General features: G+C 49.0%; 1 protein-coding gene across 2 annotated transcripts in view; it reads left to right on the forward strand.

The window, feature by feature from the left end:
* The window catches only part of LOC119966017 (progressive ankylosis protein homolog B-like), a 250,863-nt gene extending 235,255 nt beyond the window's left edge, over window positions 1-15,608 (forward strand). For both annotated transcript variants that reach the window (XM_038797157.1, XM_038797155.1), the window contains one exon: window positions 13,230-15,608. In XM_038797157.1, the coding sequence (XP_038653085.1) occupies window positions 13,230-13,343 (114 nt within the window). In that variant the 3' untranslated portion in view covers window positions 13,344-15,608. The remainder of the gene's footprint in view (window positions 1-13,229) is intronic.
* Window positions 15,609-15,883: the final 275 nt, after the last annotated feature.

Below are 15,883 nucleotides of genomic sequence, written 5' to 3' on the forward strand. Positions count from 1 at the left end.
GCCAGGATCGCAAACATCTCACTTTTACCCATATTCAATTTGTACCCCGAAAACCAGCCAAATTCCCCTAAGATCTGCATAATCTCCCCCATCCCCCCTAACGGGTCGGAAATATACAGGAGCAGGTCACCTGCGTATAGCGAGACCCTGTGTTCCAACCCCCCTCTTCCCCAAACTATCCCCTTCCGGTCCTTTGATGCTTAGCGCCATCGCCAGTGGCTCTATGGCCAAAGCAAACAGCTGTGTGGAGCGAGGACATCCTTGCCTTGTCCCTCAGTGCAGTTTAAAGTAGCCCGACGTCAGCTGATTCGTTCGTACACTCGCTACCGGTGCCTGGTACGACAACCGAACCCAGTCAATGAAGCCCATCCCAAACCCGAACCATCCCAACACCTCCCACAAATAATTCCACTCCACCCGGTCGAAGGCCTTTTCCGATTCCATAACGACCACTACCTCCATCTCCCTCCCCTCGGAGGGCATCATAATCACATTTAGGAGCCTTCTAACGTTAGTCGTTAGCTGCCTGCCTTTAACAAACCCCATCTGGTCTACCCTATCACCCCGGAACACAGTCCTCTATCCTTGAGGCCAAAATGCTGCCCAACAATTTGGCATTGACATTCAGTATGGAGATTGGTCTGTATGACCCACATTGCTCTTGGTCCTTCTTCCGCTGCAGGATCAATCAGATCGAGACCTGTGACATTGTCAGGGGAAGGACACCCCGCACCCTTGACTCATTAAATGCCTTCACCAGCAGCGGGCCTAGCATCCCAGAAAATATCTTGTAAAATTCCCCTGGGTAGCCATCCGGTCCCGGGGCCTTACCCGACTGCATGGCTTCCAGCCCCTCTACTATTTCTTCAATCCCAATTGGGGCTCCCAACCCCTTCACCAACCCTTCCTCCACCTTTGGAAACTCGAATCCTTCCAAAATCTGCCTCATCCCCTCTACCCCAGCTGGGGGTTCTGACTCATACAGCCGACTGTAAAACTCCTTAAACACCCCGTTCAAGACTGCGTTCCCACCTCTGTCCTTCACTCTTTCTATCTCCCTGATCACCTCCCTTTTACTTAGCTAGTGTGCAAGCATCCTGCTGGCCTTCTCCCCATACTCGTATATCACCCCCCTCACCTTCCTCAATTGCTCCACCTCCTTCCCTGTAGATAACAGACCAAACTCCATCTGTAGCTTCTGCCGCTCCTTCAATAACTCTGCCTCCGGGGCCTCCGAATACACCTGGAATATTTCCCCAACCAACCTATCTATCTATGCTCGCTCCACCTTCTCCTTATGGGCCCGTATCGAGATTAGCTCCCCCCTGACCACTGCTTTCAGCGCTTCTCAAACTGTTGTTGCCGGGATTTCCCCCGTATTTCCAAATAGTTCTGGATGGCCTCCCTCACACGCCGGCACACCCCCTCATCCGCTAACAGTCCTACGCCCAATCTCCATGCGGCCGCTGACCACTCTCCTTGCTCACCCGTAGATACACCCAGTGTGGGGCATGGTCCGACATAACAATCGCCGAATACTCGGTATCAACCACCCCCGCCAGCAAAGCCCTGTTCAAGGTGACAAAATCGATACAGGAGTATAATTTGTGGACATGGGAAAAGAAAGAAAACTCCTTCGCTCTTGGCTGTCCGAACCTCCATGGGTCTACCCCCCCCCCCCCCCCCCCCCCCCCCACTATCTGCACCATGAACTCCTTTAGTTCCTTCGCCGTGGCTGGCACCCTCCCTGTCCTTGAACTCGACCGATCAATGACAGTATTGAAGTCCCCCCTCATGATCAGCTTATGCGAGTCCAGGTCCGGGATCTTCTCTAACATCCGCCTCATAATCTCTGCATCGTTCCAGTTTGGTGCGTAAATATTTACGAACACCACCGGCATCCCCTCCAGCTTCCCGCTCACCATGATGTACCTACCCCCCCGAGTCCGCAACTATATTCCCTGTCTCAAATGACACCCACTTATTGATCAGGATCGTGACCCCACTAGTCTTAGAGTCCAACCCCAAGTGAAATACTTGCCCTACCCACCCTTTCCTCAGTCTAGTCTCATCCATTATCCTCAGGTGTGTCTTCTGCAGCATTGCCACGTCCGCCTTCAACCTCCTCAAATGCGCGAACACGTGAGCCCTCTTGACCGGCTCATTCAGCCCTCTCACGTTCCATCTGGCTGGAGGGCACCATGCGCACCCCCCCCCCCCCCTGCCAATCTACCATCATCCTTCTTAGACCAGCCTCCAGCTCGCGTCCCGCGCCTCCACAGGCCCGCCCTCGGGCACCCACCATTCTGGATCCAATTTGTCTCCCCTGTCAGCTGAGAATTCCCCCCCCCCCCCTCCTCCATTAACAGAACAATAATCCCAACCCCCCATAACAAACATATCACCTGCTCGCCCCCCACTGCGCTTCCCACCCAGTTAGCCTGGTAGTCCCCGCCCATGGCGCCAAACATCCTATCCACTATTGTTCTCCCTCCCCCCCCCCCCCCACCCGCTCAAACATACATATTCAAAATATCACAATCCCCAACAGACACGCATAAGAAAAATTCGACCTCCCAACCCCCACAAGAACAAAGTTAACTCATGTACCAAACTGAGCAACAGCCCAAAAACTGATACAAAAAGCACTCATGTACAGGCCAAAACAAAAATAACTTTAACAGCACAAGCACAGCATTACCCACCCCCAACATTCAGTATCTTCAGTCACCTGCCAGTCTTTTGTCCTTAACAAAGTCCATCGCCTCATCCGGCGATCCAAAGTAATGTTCTTGACCCTCATTGGTGACCCACAAACGAGCTGGGTGTAACATTCCAAACTTCACCCCCTAGTCTTAGAGTCCAACCCCAAGTGAAATACTTGCCCTACCCACCCTTTCCTCAGTCTAGTCTCATCCATTATCCTCAGGTGTGTCTCCTGCAGCATTGCCACGTCCGCCTTCAACCTCTTCAAATGCACGAACACGTGAGCCCTCTTGACCGGCTCATTCAGCCCTCCAACGTTCCATCTGGTTGGAGAGCACCATGCCCCCTTCATGATATTTGAGGATAGCAAATGTTGTCCCCTTGTACAAGAAGGGGAGTAGAGATAACCCCGGTAACTATAGACCAGTGAGCCTTACTTCTGTTGTGGGAAAAGTCTTGGAAAGGTTTATAAGAGATAGGATGTATAATCATCTGGAAAGGAATAATTTGATTAGAGATAGTCAACATGGTTTTGTGAAGGGTAGGTCGTGCCTCACAAACCTCATTGAGTTCTTCGAGAAGGTGACCAAACAGGTGGATGAAGATAAAGCAGTTGATGTGGTGTATATGGATTTCAGTAAAGCGTTTGATAAGGTTCCCCACGGTCGGCTATTGCAGAAATGAAAATGAAAATCGCTTATTGTCACGAGTAGGCTTCAATGAAGTTACTGTGAAAAGCCCCTAGTCGCCACATTCCGGCGCCTGTCCGGGGAGGCTGGTACGGGAATCGAACCGTGCTGCTGGCCTGCTTGGTCTGCTTTAAAAGCATGCGATTAGCCCTGAAAATACAGAGGCATGGGATTCAGGGTGATTTAGCAGTTTGGATCAGAAATTGCCTAGCTGATAGAAGACAGAGAGTGGTGGTTGATGGGAAATGCTCTGACTGGTGTCCAGTTACTAGTGGTGTGCCACAAGGATCTGTTTTGGGGCCGTTGCTGTTTGTCATTTTTATAAATGACCTGGAGGAGGGCGTAGAAGGATGGGTGAGTAAATTTGCATATGACACTAAAGTCGGTGGAGTTGTGGACAGTGCAGAAGGATGTTACAAGTTACAGAGGGACATAGATAAGCTGCAGAGCTGGGCTGACAGGTGGCAGAAAAGTGTGAGGTGATTCATTTTGGAAGGAATAACAGGAAGGCAGAGTACTGGGCTAATGGTAAGATTTTTGGTAGTGTGGACGAGCAGAGAGATCTCGGTGTCCATGTCCATAGATCCCTGAAAGTTGCCACCCAGGTTGAGAGGGTTGTTAAGAAGGCGTACGGTGTGTTAGCTTTTATTGGTAGAGGAATTGAGTTTCGGAGCCATTGGGTCATGTTGCAGTTGTACAAAACTCTGGTGCGGCCGCATTTGGAGTATTGTGTGCAGTTCTGGTCGCCACATTATAGGAAGGATGTGGAAGCATTGGAAAGGGTACAGAGGAGATTTACAAGAATGTTGCCTGGTATGGAGGGAAGATCTTACGAGGAAAAGCTGAAGGACTTGAGGCTGTTTTCGTTAGAGAGAAGAAGGTTAAGAGGTGACTTAATTGAGGCATACAAGATGATCAGAGGATTAGATAGGGTGGCCATTGAGAGCCTTTTTCCTCGGATGGTGATGGCTAGCACGAGGGGTCATAGCTTTAAATTGAGGGGAGATAGATATAGGACAGATGTCAGAGGTAGATTCTTTACTCAGAGAGTAGTAAGGGCGTGGAATGCCCTGCCTGCAACAGTAGTGGACTCGCCAACACTAAACGCATTCAAATGGTCATTGGATAGGCATATGGACGATAAGGGAATAGTGTAGCGGGACTTTAGAAGGGTTTCACAGGACGGTACAACATCGTGGGCCGAAGGGCCTGTACTGCGCTGTAATGTTCTATGAAGAGGGCCGATTTTAATAAATCCCGCTCTTTTGGCCTGTTCTGCACCCAGATCCTGGTAGATGCGCAGCTTGCTGTTCTCCCACTTGCAGCTACGTGTCTGCTTGGCCCACCGCAAAATTTGTTCCTTATCCAGGAACCGGGACATTCGCATCACCGTGCGCTTCTAGTCCCTGTTCCACCCGATTGATGCCTTGATGTCTAAACCCTCCCACTTTTGCTTGGCGAAAATCTCCTGAATGAATTTCCCGAGCTGTACCGTTGACCACTGGGCCACCAATCCTGGATCCTGCACTACCGCCATGTTCTCCTGTGGTGTAGGTTCTGCACACGTCTTTTTTGCCCAGATATTTCTTCTTACAAGACCACTTCTGGTCCGCGTCTCCATAAACTGGTGGGGGATTCCTCCTCTCTGTGTCGCCCCCCTCCTATTTGTTCCGATCAAGTTCCACAAAGGTCGGGAGAAAAGGTCCAAAAAGTCTACCACAAGCGGGAGCTACCAAATACAACGGCCGCCACCGGAAGTCCCAGGATGTTCCTTTCTTTTTAATAAACAATTTTATTGAGGTATTTTTGGCATTGTAAACAGTTACAGTATACAGTACTGTGCAAATATCAACCCAAAACAGAAACATAGTGCAAAAGACCAATCCTCTCTCATAAAACCCCCCCCCCCTCCCCCCGCTGACGTCTAATTTCCCGCAAAGAAGTCGATGAATGGTTGCCACCTTTGGGCCAACCCTAATACAGATCCTCTCATGGCGAACTTAATTTTTTCCAGCCCTAAAATACTCGACATGGCCGAGAGCCGTGCTTCGGTCTTCGGATGCTTTTAGTCCCTCCATGCCAGTAGTATACGTCGCCGGGCTACCAGGGAAGCAAAGGCCAAGAAGTCGGCCTCCCTCTCCTCCTGGACCCCCGTGTCTTCCGAGACCCCAAATATTGCGCCCACTGGATTCATCACCACCCTAGTTTTCAGTACCTGGGACATGACGTCCGCAAATCCCTCCCAGTATCTCCTAAGTTTTGGACATGCCCAGAACATGTGGACGTGATTCGCTGGCCCTCCCGCACACCTAGCGCACTCGTCCTCCAGCCCAAAAAATTTACTCATCCGGGCCACCGTCATGTGGGCCCGGTGAACGATCTTGAGCTGAATCAGGCTGAGCCTAGCACAGGTTGCAGTTGAATTTACCCTACTCAGGGCTTCCGTCCATACCCCCTCCTCCATCTCCTCGCCGAGTTACTCCTCCCACTTAAGCTTCAGTTCCTCTGTCTGGGATTCCTCCCCTTTCATAAGTTCTCGGTAAATATCCAAGACTTTCCCCTCTCCTACCTCTCCCCTAGAGACTACTCTGTCCTGGATCCCATTTGGTGGGAGGCATGGGAAGGATGGCACCTGTCTGCGTATGAAGTCAAGTACTTGCAAGTACCGAAAGTCATTCCCTCTTACTAGTGCGAATTTCTCCTCCAAGGCCCTCATGCTCGAGAAGCTCCCCCCCAAGAACATATCGCCCATCCTTCCCACCCCCGCCCGCCGCCACGCTCGGAATCCACCGTCCATACTCCCAGAGGCGAATCAGTGGTTGTCGCATATTGGAGACCAGATGATGCTAGCACCTCCCCTACATGCCTCCTCCACTGGCCTCAGATCCGCAGGGCTGTCACCACTACCAGACTGGTGGAATACCTGGCCGGCAGGAGCGGTAGGGGGGCCATGACCAGGGCCGCCAAACTGGTGCCCCTGAACGAAGCCGCCTCCACTCGCCCCCAAATAGACCCCATACCCACCATCTAACTCGTTACCATGGCTATGTTGGCCACCCAGTAGTAGTTACTGAGGTTCGGCAGAGCCAGGCCCCCCTCGCTACGGTTCCACTCAAGCATTGCTTTCTTCACCCGCGGGGACTTCCCTGCCCAGACAAAACCCATAATAATCTTGTTGACCCTTTTGAAGAAGGACCGCAGGATGAAAATCGGGAGGCACTGAAACTTGGGAGGATTGCCATCTTTACCGTCTGCACTCTCCCCGCAAGTGATAGCGGGAGTGCATCCCATCTCCTAAACGCGCTCTTCATTTGCTCTACCACTCTAGTCAAATTTAGCTTATGCAGCCTGCCCCAGTCTCGTGCCACCTGTATCCCTAAGTATCGGAAACTTTCTCCGACCATCCTAAATGGCAGCCCCTTCAACCTGTTCTCCTGGCCCCTCGCCTGCACTACAAACATCTGACTCTTAGTCATGTTCAGTTTGTACCCTAAAAACGTGCCAAATTCTCTCAATATTCCGAGTATACTGTCCATCCCAGCCAGCAGGTCCGCTACGTACAGGAGCAGGTCATCCACGTACAGCGATACCGTGTGCTCCACCCCTCCCCTAATCATTCCCTTCCACCCCCTCGCAGCTCTCGGGGCAATCGCCAGAGTTTCTATGGCCAGTGCAAGCAGCAACGGGGAGAGTGGACATCCCTGTCTGGTTCCCCCGGTGTAGTCTAAAGTACTCTGATGTTATCCTATTCGTCCTCACGCCAGCTTTTGGGGCCTGGTACAATAGGGTAACCCAGTCAACAAAGCCCTCCCCGAACCCAAACCTTCCGAGTACCTCCCACAAATAGTCCCACTCCACCCAGTCAAAAGCCTTCTTGGCATCCATTGCCACCACTGCCTCTACCTCTCTGCCCTACATCATGATCATATTGAGTAGTCGTCTCAAGTTGGCTACCAGCTGTCTGCCTTTAACAAACCCTGTTTGGTCTTCCCCAATCACCTCCGGGACACAGTCCTCAATTCTAAGCGCCAAGACCTTAGCCAGGAGCTTCGTGTCGCGTTGATCAGGGAGATTGGTCTGTATGACCAACACACTTCCGGGTCTTTATCCCGTTTTAATATCAGCAAAATGGTAGCCTGTGACATCGTCGGTGGGTAGAGTCCCTCTGTCCCTCGCCTCGTTAAATACCCTATTCAGCACCGGCCCCACTATCTCCCAGATTTACCCGACTGCATGGCCTTCGAGCCCCCCAGTACTTCCTCAGCTCTGATCGGGGCCCCCAGTACATCTACCAGCCCCCTACCCACTTTTGGGAAGGTCAGTCCATCTAAGAAATGCTTCATCTCCTCCGGCTCCCCAGGGGGTTCCGAGGTATAGAGCTTGCTGTAAAACTTCCAAAACATCTGGTTCAGTCCTGATGGGTCCTCCACTCTGTTCCCCATATCGTCCACCACCCTACCTATTTCTCTGGCCGCCTCCTTCCTCCTGAGTTGCTGCGCAAGCATTCTACTAGCTTTCTCCCCATGCTCATAGACCACACCCTTTGCCTTCCTGAGTTGTTCCACTGCTTTGCTCATGGACAACACTCCCAGCTCAGCCTGCAGTCTCCGTCTATCTCTAAGTAGGTCCTCCCTCGGGGCTTCTGCGCATTTCCTATCTGTCCGGAGGATCTCCTTGACCAGTCTGTCCATTTCCGCTCTGTCCGTTCTATCTCTGTGGGCCCGAATTGAAATTAGCTCCCCCCCCGTACCACCGCCTTCAGTGCCTCCCACAGGGTCGCTGCTGAGACTTCCTCTGTGTCATTAACCTGCAGGTAGTCCCGCATGCACTTCCGCAGTCTCTTGCACATCCCCTCCTCCGCTAGCAATCCTATGTCCACCTCCATAACGGGCGCTGGTAGCTCCCTTTGCAGACCTGCAGGTCAACCCAGTGTGGGGCATGATCCGAGATGGTGATTGTTGAGTACTCCATGTTTTTTACTCCGTCTACACAGTCCCTCCTCATGATGAAAAAATTGATTCTAGAGTATACTTTATGAACATGTGAGTAGAACGAGTATTCCCTCCCCGTCGGCTGTCTGGCTCTCCATAGGTCTACCCCCTCCCCCCATCTGCTCCATGAACCCCCTCAGTTCCCTTGCCATCCCTGGGAGCCTACCAGTTCTGGAGCATGACCTGTCTAGTCTGGGGTCGAGGACCATGTTGAAGTCCCCACTCATGATCAGCTTGCGTGAATCTAAGTCTGGGACTTTCCCCAGCACCCTTTTAATGAAGTCAGCATTGTCCCAATTTGGAGCATATCCATTCACCAGGACTACCCTCATCCCCTCAAGCGTACCACGGACCATAAGAAATCTACCCCCTCCGTCGCAGTTGTGCCCTCCGCCTCAAATTGAACCTGTTTATTAATCATGATTGCCACCCCCCTGGACTTAGAGTCTAAGCCCAGTGGAAGACCTGGCTAATCCAGCCCTTCCTTAGTCTGGTCTGGTCAGTCACTTTCAGATGTGTCTCCTGCAGCATGAGTTCGTCCGCCTTTAGAGCCCGCAAATACGCAAACACACGCACCCTCTTGACTGGCCTGTTTAGTCCCCTGACATTCCAGGTGATCAGCCTGATTAGAGGGCACCTGCCCCCCCATGCCGATCAACCATCCCCCTTCTTGGGCCCGCCCCCAGCCCATGTGCCACACCCCTCCCAGTTCGCCTCCTTGTAATTCCCACCCCTGACCTCCGCACTGTTACCTACTTTAGATCCCTCCCATGTCAGCAGAATAACTCCCCCACCCCCCTACCCCCAGCAACAACACCCCTCTGTAACCCGACCCCTGCCATATACTGGCTGTATGCATCCCCCCCACCTGACTCCCTTGACTAGCTTCCCGCAGGCCCGGTGACGCATCCCTTCGGCACCCACTTGTCTTGCTCCCATTGTTCCCCCGAGCTCAACCCCCCCCACCCATCCACACCCATTCCCCTGATGTGTCCTGCTCGAGCAGTCTCTCTGCAGTACAGGAGATCAAACAATAAACAAGGGCAATCAAACAAAGACCCGAGACAGCTGTAATGCTGTTCCATTTGTGTAAACAGATGAGTGATACCGATCACCCCTTTCTATGCATTAGTAATAAAAACACACAGCAACACAGTACCCGCGTCACCCCCACGGTAGCATTGTGGATATCACAATTGCTTCACAGCTCCAGGGTCCCAGGTTCGATTCCGGCTTGGGTCACTGTCTGTGTGGAGTCTGCACATCCTCCCCGTGTGTGGGTGGGTTTCCTCCGGGTGTTCTGGTTTCCTCCCACAGTCCAAAGATGTGTAGCTTAGGTGGATTTGCCATGATAAATTGCCCTTAGTGTCCAAAATTGCCCTTAGTGTTGGGTGGGGTTACTGGGTAGGGTGGTCTTTCCAAGAGCCGGTGCAGACTCGATGGGCCGAATGGCCTCCTTCTGCACTGTAAATTCTATGATAATCTATCCAATACCTTTAACCCCCATTGCTTCCCTGCCAAACTTCTGTCCCGTTGGAAGCTCCAAAAAGAAAAAAACACAAAGAAAAGGCAAGAAGAAAACCCAAAAGAGAGAGGGGGCACCGGTTCCCCCTCCCCCTCCCCCTCCCCCCCCCCTCGCCCATTGTACCCATAGGCAGCAAAAACGGAAAACAGAAACTACAAAGTACTTGTGAAGCAGCAAAAAATAGGAAGACAGTCCAAGAAAACTAGAAGTCCCACAAACAATAATACTCAGACTCTGACTTTGGTCCGTGGGCCCTCAGTTTGGCACCAGTCCCTGATTCTTTGCAAACTCCATCACTTCATCAGGGTCCATAAAGTAGTAATGCTGGCTCTGGTGCGTGACCCACAGCCGCGCCGGGAAAAGCAGACCGAACTTCACGTGCTTATTGAACAAAATCTCTTTAATTCTTTTAAAGGCTGCCCGCCGTCTGGCCACCACCTGACTCAGGTCTTGGTAAATGTGCAGGACATTGTTGTTCCATGTACAGCTCTTTGTACTCCTTGCCCACTGAAGGACATGCTCCTTGTATGAGAACCTGTGGAGACCACCACTGGTCGGGGGGGGGGGGGGGGGGGGGGGGAGGGAGCAGTCGCGGCTGCCTCACCTGCAATCCGTGTGCCCCATCCAGCTCCAGCGGTCGCGGAAAGGAGTTAGCCCCCCCGGGCTCCATCAGCTGCTGCAAAAGGTCGGCCACAAACGTCGTGGCATCCACACCTTCGGCCACCTCTGCGAGGCCAATAACTCTCAAATTTTGTCTGCGGGCTCTATTTTCTAGGTCTTCAAGCCTGTCAAGCAGCCTTCTCTGTCGCTCCTTCAACCCATCTATCTCTATTGCAGCGTTTGTTTGTGCGTCCGCCTGTTCCTCCACCGCTTGCTCCAGCTCCTTGACCTTTTTGTCCTGGGCCTCTAGCCTTTGGTTCATTTGCTCCACCGCTTCATATCTTCAAAACTTCCTTTTATGACCTGCAGCATATTGTCCAGCACTGCTTGGATCGTCTGGTCCGCGGTCCGTATGTCAGCCCTCTTTGGAGCCGGGTCAGCTCCCACAGCACTTTGTCTCTGCCCCTTATTTTCCTGCTTTTGCTGCTTTCTGCTCTTCTTTGTTTCCATCCAGCTCCGCACACTTCAATCAGCAACTTTGTGGCCGTCTTTTCTCGTGCACAAAAGTTCCGAAAAGTCGGGAAACCAGGTCCAAAAAGCGAGCCGGAGTGAGAGCCACCGAATGTGCGACTCATTCCCTCATAGCCGCCACCGGAAGTCGCCCCAGGATGTTCCTTTCAAACATCTCCCCAGCACTCATTACAGGTCCAGTTGGAGATGGCCGCCAGGAAGACAGCACCACGTTTCACCCTTGGATGGTTTGGAGACATCAGGCATGATTTCATGAAAGAAAATCCAGTTTTGGGTGCAAATGGCAGGGTGTTTTTCGGAGCATGTAGGGACTTTTTGGGGGCTTCTTGCGGGGAACACCCTGCCAAGATCGTACTTGCCTTAATTGCCTGCACTGACGAGCTCAGCACAGCAGTACAGGAAGAGATTGGGGCTCCATTTTTAAATGCTGAAGAGTCCTGACAATGCCCTGACCCACGGGCCTATCAGGATCTGGGACATCCACCCATGCGCATCACCCTACGAGAAACCTCACTCCCTCCCTGTCGCACAATAGCCTCTTCCCTCAGTTTCCCCTCTCAACTCCACCTGAATCAAGCATCTCGACCCTCAGCGGCACGTAATTCTCCTAAGGGTGAGAAGTGAGGGCATGAGATGTCTGGAAGTTCAAGGTCACTGGTTAGGAGGCCAGGCTGTCGGGGATTAGTGTCTGGGTGGCTGGTTGTTCAAGTTGGAAGGCTCATTTAAACCACAGCTCATGAAAGCTGAAGTAGCACAGTGCTTATCACTTGGGGCAGCAGGGTAGCATGGTGGTTAGCATAAATGCTTCACAGCTCCAGGGTCCCAGGTTCGATTCCCGGCTGGGTCACTGTCTGTGTGGAGTCTGCACGTCCTCCCCCTGTGTGCGTGGGTTTCCTCCGGGTGCTCCGGTTTCCTCCCACAGTCCAAAGATGTGCGGGTTAGGTGGATTGGCCATGCTAAATTGCCCGTAGTGTCCTAATAAAAGTAAGGTTAAGGGGGGGGTTGTTGGGTTACGGGTATAGGGTGGATACGTGGGTTTGAGAGGGGTGATCATGGCTCGGCACAACATTGAGGGCCGAAGGGCCTGTTCTGTGCTGTACTGTTCTATGTTCTGTGTTCTATTGCTTCACAGCACTAGGGTCCCAGGTTCATTTCCCAGCTTGGGTCACTGTGTGGAGTCTGCACGTTCTCCCCATGTCTGCGTGGGTTTCCTCTTGGTGCTGCGGTTGGTTTCCTCCCACAAGTCCCGAAAAATGTACTGGTAGGAAATTTGGACATTCTGAATTCTCTCTCTGTGTACCCAAACAGGCGCCGGAGAGTGGCAACTAGGGACTTTTCACAGTAACATCATTGCAGTGTTAATGTAAACCTACTTGTGACAGTAAAGATTATTATTAAAAAAAAGAATGATAGTTGACTGCAAATTGTAGTTTTCACATCCATCAGGTGTGCCTCCTCTGCCATAAGGGGAAGTCAATTGCCCAATCAGCTCCCTCACCCTTCCTTAATGAGTCAATTGTGCCACTTTAGTCAGCATTGTAATGCATGAGTGCATTGCCACCCAATTGTTAACCCTCTGGAAGTCTAGCCCCTGGGACTGTCTCTTCAATTTATCCCTTGGTTAAGTTGATTTTGTTCACTTCATTCTTTAGGTTATGCAAAATAATTGGAAGTCCAGCCCCAAGCATTGAACTTGAAGGCTAATATGACTCCTTAAGAGAGGTGACACAGATGTGGCCCCCAATATAAGATGTTATGGTGAAGTAATTTGTCAGTCACGCCGTACAGGAGATGATGGGTGGCAGTGTCTTGCTCCCTCGTGAGGTCAGAACGTAGGTCCATTGACTGCACTCAACTCCCTCTGTAGAATGTGGTGCTGTCTTCCTGGTAACCATCACCCCCTCTCCCCCATCCCTCCCCCCCCCCCCCCCCCCCTCCAGGTGATTTTTCTGATCTTCACTGGCAGTGCAGCAGATTGCCAGCCTTCACCTCTTGTCATAGAATAGCATGGGATTAGGCAGAGACAGCAAAATTAAATGATGAAATAAAAGTAAAATTGAAGTACAATGCAATCTGAAACAGCTACCATATTTTTCAGTATACAGAAGATACGTGCAAACGGAATTCAAAGGTTGGTATCAAATTGCTGAATTGTAATCTGCAATGCTAAAATTGCTTTTAATACAGAAAAAGAAAAGATCTCTGGATGAAGCAGCGGCTGATGGAGAAGACTCGGCAATGAATTCCGCAGCTATACCTGAGGAAATGTCTGAGGTAGTGGAGTTGGATGAAGATGAATGAGCATCATTTACACTCTGCAGGGATCACTATGGTACAATATAATGTTAATCCACCCTTCACTTCTGCTTCCATCCTTAATTTTTCCAGAGTGTCTACCGACACCAAAGACAACTTCTAATTATGTTGCTGAATTACTCATATCATTGGACAGGCTGGTCTTCAGGCTTCTTGCATGCAGTTTTATTTCAGCTAATACATGGATGAAAGCAACTTCGAAAGAAATCATCCAGAAAGTCTTCCACGGTTAAGTTGGCTGACATCCTTCTTCCCATGGTATTCGCAACACATCTAAAACCAAAGCACCTACACCTTCTGTTGACTATACTGCTGCCCTGTTCTCCATCAGTATCTTTTGATAGACAAGGGGTGCATATTTGGGATTTATACTTTATTTAACTGCTTGAATAATATTATGTTGTGAGTTTTTTCATGTATATTTGCAGTTCGGTTTCCAGTGAGCTGTGTGATTTATTGCCATAATGTTGCTGCTCAAGGGATGAAGTTCTGAAGACACCATAAAGGACACAATTTTGTAAAAAAATAAAAAGGTTGAACATATCAAAATATTTTTTTACAACAACAGAAGAGTTTGATATCAGTATATTGGTGAGAACGTTACGCATGTGGTGGTGACTTGTAAGTAAAGCAGTAATGGGAGAAATTCAAACACAGACATGACTTGAATTTCATAGACTCATAATATCAATTGGCACAAGAGATTATTACTTGAAATAAATGAGATTTTAAGACAGGGTGTAATTTGGCATCTTAAATAATGTTTAAAATAGTTTATTTGCCACCTATAAACAAATGTGTTATACCATTTTGATACATGTGTACTGCTTCAGAGCATTGTATATTGTAAAGCAGTGGGTACCATTGATTCAAATTGTTTTCTTTCCATTGCAGCTTGACAGTTGTTGAATGTTATAGCTCAGTGCGTGGTTTCTGTGGAAGAGTGAGATCAGCACAGACATAGCCCAATTTTACCCTTTTACTGCATGAAGCAACATTTTTTCTCTGCACATTACATCAAGGACTCAAACCAGCCCAACTTTATGCTAACTGGGATACTAAGCTGAGGATATGCACAACCCATTTGAGAAGCTCCTAATCTGCTGCAGATAACCTCCAGCCCATTTTCCTCTTTCCCAGTCCCAATGCCTGCCACTCATTTTACAGACTACTATTTTAATCCAATCCTTCCTTCGCTTCATTTGCTTCACTAATTTTTAATATATTTGTTAATGTCATATAAAAGAAAACTCTTTCATACTTTCTGGGCAGTCTCACTCCAGTCCTTGGTGAGTACAGAACCACATCAAAGAATTAATTATCTTTAATTTGCCATCAAAACGGCAGTCTCATGTAGAGGCCACTGGCTGTTGAAATAGAAATGCATTTCTCTGATACAATTTGGGACAGAAGGATACTGTTCGGGTGGTGGAAAGTAAGCTTTACTCTGGAAAGTATTCCAAATTTCAGCACCAACTCATTGAGCAAAAGACTTTGGGGAAAAGTGGTACATTTTTTGTATAAACTGCACAATCACCCATTTTATAAATGATTATAATGCCTGTAATAAACATTTTGCAGCAGACGGGAAGTTGATGTAATTTGGATGGAGGCATTGCAATAGTGACAGTTCCTTACTCAAAATGATTGGTAGGCAGCTTTGCCATGCTGCAGGGTATAAAAGGGCATGACTACAAAGGTGTTTTGTTGTGAGTGAAATCATTTTCTAATTAATGTAACGAGCGGTCAAGCTTTAATGTGAATTCCAAATAATCGAGTTCACAATGTTCGCTGTTCTCTTGCATAGTTTTCAAAAAACAAAAGAAACTACAGCCTTTTTCCACTGCATTTAAACATCAGATCACAAATTATTTCAACAGGACTCTTGACATTACTGTTGCTAAGTTGTTAGATATTACACGTAATGAAGTTGAGTGTTTGTAGTCAATGGAAACTGTCCTCTATTTATAACTAAACTGATTATGAAACATGCTTTAATTCAAATTTCACCAAGCAGCGAATTTTTTTTTTTAAAATACAAGTTTCCATCAGTTATATTTAAAGCATTCAACTCTGTTTAATATGCAAGCATAATTTTAAAATACCAAATAGAGAATGTTGTTTCTAAATATAATGTATGTATATTTTTTCATGGTATGAATAGATTTGAATCTATTATTTTGGATCTTTGAGCTTGTGCCATTTACTTCAGTTGGGTACTCAATTAAAATGATTTTTTTCTCGCCTTGATTATGTTTTCATCGTGCTGTATATAAAACCTTTGCATAAAATAACATTCAAGATCCAAATCTCAGTTAACCCCATCGGGGAATATGTGTTGGGACAATGTATGCTGACTGGCACCACTGGAGAAAAAAAATGCAACTAATCATGCATGCTGGACATTTTCCTGACAATCCACAATATTATTGAATGGGAAATACAAAGTACCACCCATGCTTTATAATAGTAACATTGAACTTCATTCAAAATAAAGAAACTCATCATATGTGGATAGATTAGTT

This window comes from Scyliorhinus canicula, chromosome 5 (genome assembly GCF_902713615.1).
Source record: "Scyliorhinus canicula chromosome 5, sScyCan1.1, whole genome shotgun sequence".
Taxonomy (NCBI): domain Eukaryota; kingdom Metazoa; phylum Chordata; class Chondrichthyes; order Carcharhiniformes; family Scyliorhinidae; genus Scyliorhinus; species Scyliorhinus canicula.